The sequence below is a fragment of the Myotis davidii genome, unplaced genomic scaffold (assembly GCF_000327345.1).
Source record: "Myotis davidii unplaced genomic scaffold, ASM32734v1 scaffold514, whole genome shotgun sequence".
NCBI classification, from domain to species: Eukaryota; Metazoa; Chordata; class Mammalia; order Chiroptera; family Vespertilionidae; genus Myotis; species Myotis davidii.
Window position 1 is genome coordinate 963,885 of NW_006286236.1, and position 3,604 is coordinate 967,488.

At 53.7% G+C, this 3,604-nt stretch overlaps 1 protein-coding gene across 1 annotated transcript in view; it reads right to left on the reverse strand.

The window, feature by feature from the left end:
* CYTH4 (cytohesin 4) overlaps window positions 1–3,604 on the reverse strand; it is a 49,552-nt gene that overhangs the window by 33,965 nt on the left and 11,983 nt on the right. Inside the window, exons 4-5 of the mRNA XM_015559834.1 lie at window positions 2,588–2,947; window positions 1,564–1,644 (exon numbers count right to left, since the gene is read on the reverse strand). Coding sequence (XP_015415320.1) covers window positions 1,564–1,644; window positions 2,588–2,947 — 441 coding nt within the window. The remainder of the gene's footprint in view (window positions 1–1,563; window positions 1,645–2,587; window positions 2,948–3,604) is intronic.

Genomic DNA, 3,604 nt, shown 5'->3' on the forward strand with positions numbered 1-3,604 from the left:
GGCCTCTCCCAGGCTTAGTCTTTTATCCCGTAAACGGGTGAATCTGTCAGCCAAGCTCTGCCAGCACCGGGCATGCAGGAGATTTCCAAGAAATGCCTTTTTTTTTCTTCCCCCAGAATACAGAGCTGAGCTTGTGCTGCCCTCTGCCCGGCTGAGTCCTCGCACCTTTTGTGGCCCAGTGCACCGCAGCCGGAGCGGGACTCTGCCTGCCCGGCTTCTGCAGCTCTCCCTGCCTGGCCATCAGGTACTGCGGTCTGACTGTGGGCCCTGGACCAGCCCCAGGCACCCAGCGTCTGCTCCATAGGCCTTGTTGAGTGAGTGAATGAGTGAGTGGGTGACTATTGGAAACTAGCTTCTCCCTCAAAGAACATGGCAGTTAGAGGGAAGGCCACATTGCCTGGATAGTGGTGGCTCCTTTCTTCTCTGCCTTGAAAACTCCTATTCATCCTCTATATGTGACACGGCACCAGAGTTAAGTTAGAGTTTTTCAAAATGCTGACACGCCGAGCTCAAAAGGTTCGCCATCACTGCCCTAAACACTTACTGTGGGCCCAATTCTAAGCACGTTCTCATTTTGTTCTCATAACTGCATGAGGTTGGTACTATTATTATCCCCATTTTACAGATGAAGGAACAGGCACAGTGAGGTTTTTGGTGACTTGCCCAAAGCCACACAGGGGGCGGGGGGGTGAGTGGCAGAACAGAGATATGAACTGGGCAGTCTGGCTCCAGTTTGTGCTCCTAACTGATATGCTATAATGCCTCTGTAATTGTAAAATTAAAGTAGGCACAATCATATTCTATTAGAAAACCAGAGGCCCAGTGCACAAATTCGTGCACAGGTGGGCTCCGTTGGCCTGCCCCCGATTGGGCTGATCAAGCTGGATGGCCTAAGGGAGGGGCCACAGGCAGTTGGTGGGCCGGCCCCGCCCCTGATCAGGGTGAAGTGGGGGGAACAGGGGTGGGGTTGGCCAGGGGGAGGGGCCTCGAGCGGTTGGCCAGCTCCACCTGCTGGTCGAACTCCCGGTTGAGGCGACAATTTGCATATTAGTCTTTTATTATATAGGGATGGGCCGGCCCCGCCCCTGATCAGGGCAATCAGGGGTGGGGTCGGCCAGGGGGAGGTTGGGCCTCGAGCGATTGGCCAGCTCCACCTGCTGGTCGAACTCCAGTCGAGGGGACAATTTGCATATTAGTCTTTTATTATATAGGATAATAAGTAATAATAATGCAATACACGCTAAGCATTATTAATAAAATAAATAAAACAAGCACTATTCTGAAATGTAGTGGGAATGGCAGTAATAATCGTAATAACAATTCCAGTGATTAAGTATTATTATAATGTTGTAACATTTTCCCAGCAGCAGCAGCAGAAATGAACCAGGTGCCGTTCCCGGTGGTCCAGCCAATTGTCTCAGCAGCCCCAGCTGCAGGCGGCGGGCACTGCCACTCATTCATTTTGGCTCCTGACACTTTGTGCTCTTACCCGTGTGGCTCGTGATGCCCCCAGCAGCCCCACCCTGCTGTGCCACCATCGCGGGCAGGCCCTGAACCACTCACCTGAGGGCTTGGACAAGGTTGAGGTTGGCGAACTCGTGGCAGTCCACAAAGGCCTGGAGGACCTGCAGGTTGATGGGGTCCCTGGGGAGGAGGCAGAAGGGAGAGTGGGATGCACTGGGGAACTTTCTGGTATGAACCACCTGGAGGGGATGGAGGTGGGGGAGGGACAGGAGGGGACAGATGTCCTCCTTCTGGGTCCAGCCTCTATCTGGCCTGCTCACATCTGTCTGACCCCACAGCACCCCCTCCCCCGGCCACACCCTGAAGGGTGGCTGGCTCGCTGGCCCAGCTCCACCCGGGTCCCTTGCAGTCCCAGCCCCTCAACCCAGCAGCCAGAGGGGTCCTCTCAGACACTCCTCTGTCCAGAGGCCCCCGTGGATCCCCACCTTGGCACTTACTACTTCCTCCCTCCTTCCTTTGCTCTCTTCCAGTCTTGCCAGCCTGCTGTTCCTCGTGCATGTTTCTGCCCCAGGGCCTTTGCACATGCTGTTCCCTCTGCCTAGAATGCTCTTCCCCTAGATGTCTACCCTGCTTTCCCCCTTTAAGTTTCAGTCGAACATCTTATCCATGCTAAAGTCACAGCCCTTGCCCTGTGGTCCCCAGCCCCGCTCACCTCCCGTCCCTGCTTTATTTGGATTCCAAAGAATTTATAATTTTCCAACAGGTTTTACATATTTGGGAATCTGTCTTCCCCATTGGAATCTGTCTTTCCCGAGGGCAGGAGTTTTGTCTCTCTTGATCACTGGTCTAAATCCGGGCTTAGAACAGTGCCTGGCATAGGATAGATACTAACAAATATCTACCTGTGGAAGGAAGGAAGGAAGGAAGGGAGGAAGGAAGGAAGGGAGGAAAGCAGGCTTTGGTTCAGCATCTGGAGGGAAGGGACAGCCTCCTCAAGCTGCAGGAGTTATGACTTTCCTGACATAATGCACCCCCTCACTCACCTGCACAGACACATCTACACTCACCTGCGCGCACACCCGCACACCCCATTCCCTGCCTCCCTCAGGCCCCGCCCCCTTACCTCTCCCCCAGGTAGGTGCCGATGGCCGTCTTGTTGAGACCCTCGCCCTTGTACAGGAACCGGGCAATGTCCTGGGCATTGGAGGTCAGCAGCTTGTGTTCAATGAGATACTGGATGCCCTGGACGTGGTACACAGAGCCATGAGCAGCCAGCCTGGGAGGAGGAAGGGAGGGAGCCCCCGTGGCCCAAGCCCCGGGGCCTGGCATCTGGCATTGGCACAGCCTGTTCTGGGAAGTTGTGTCCCTCCTTAATAGAAGCTGCCTGTGTAAGGTGGTGAGTTCCCCATCACCGGAGGCATGCAAAGAGAGACGGGGCGTCTGCCACAAACCAGGTTCATGCCAGGTGCTCCCCAGGGTTCCCCTCAGTCTGACACGCTTTGACTATAAGCGTCAATTATTCCATTGATTTAAAATGTTAAGATTCAGTGATTCAGCCATTCCCTTTGTCCCCTAAAAGTTCACATTATTTAAAAAGGCTGTTTGATTTGTTTTCTTGCAAGTAATCTCTGTCCGTTGCATAAGAATTAGGAAAACACAAAATCAAAAGGAGAAATTGCCCAAGCCCTAGCACTGGGAGGCAGACAGTTGCCATGGCGGCCTTCTCTCCCTTTCTAGATGGAAGTGGGAGCAGGTCACGTCTTTGCACCAAAACCTGCTTTTCTGATTTGACAATATCACAACGTCCCTCCCCACGACTCAGGCTCTCGGAGTCCATCCTTCTCATTTAGGCATTGGAGAGAATGCCCCTGGTTTTCTGTGATGGGTCCTTCATGTTCCTTTTGGTGAAAGAGGCTTCTGGAAGCTGGGGGGGGGCAGTTTGTGGGGGGCTCCGAGTGCAAGGCAGGGGGTCCTGGGGAGCCCTGAGTGGCCCTTTCCAGGTGCTCGGGCGGGGAGTGTGAGTGTGAGTGTGTGTGTGTGTGAGTGACCACATTGTTTATCCATTCATCGATGGATGAACACTTTAGGCTGCTTTCATGTTTTGGCTATTGTAAATACTGCTGCTATGAATATGGGTGCA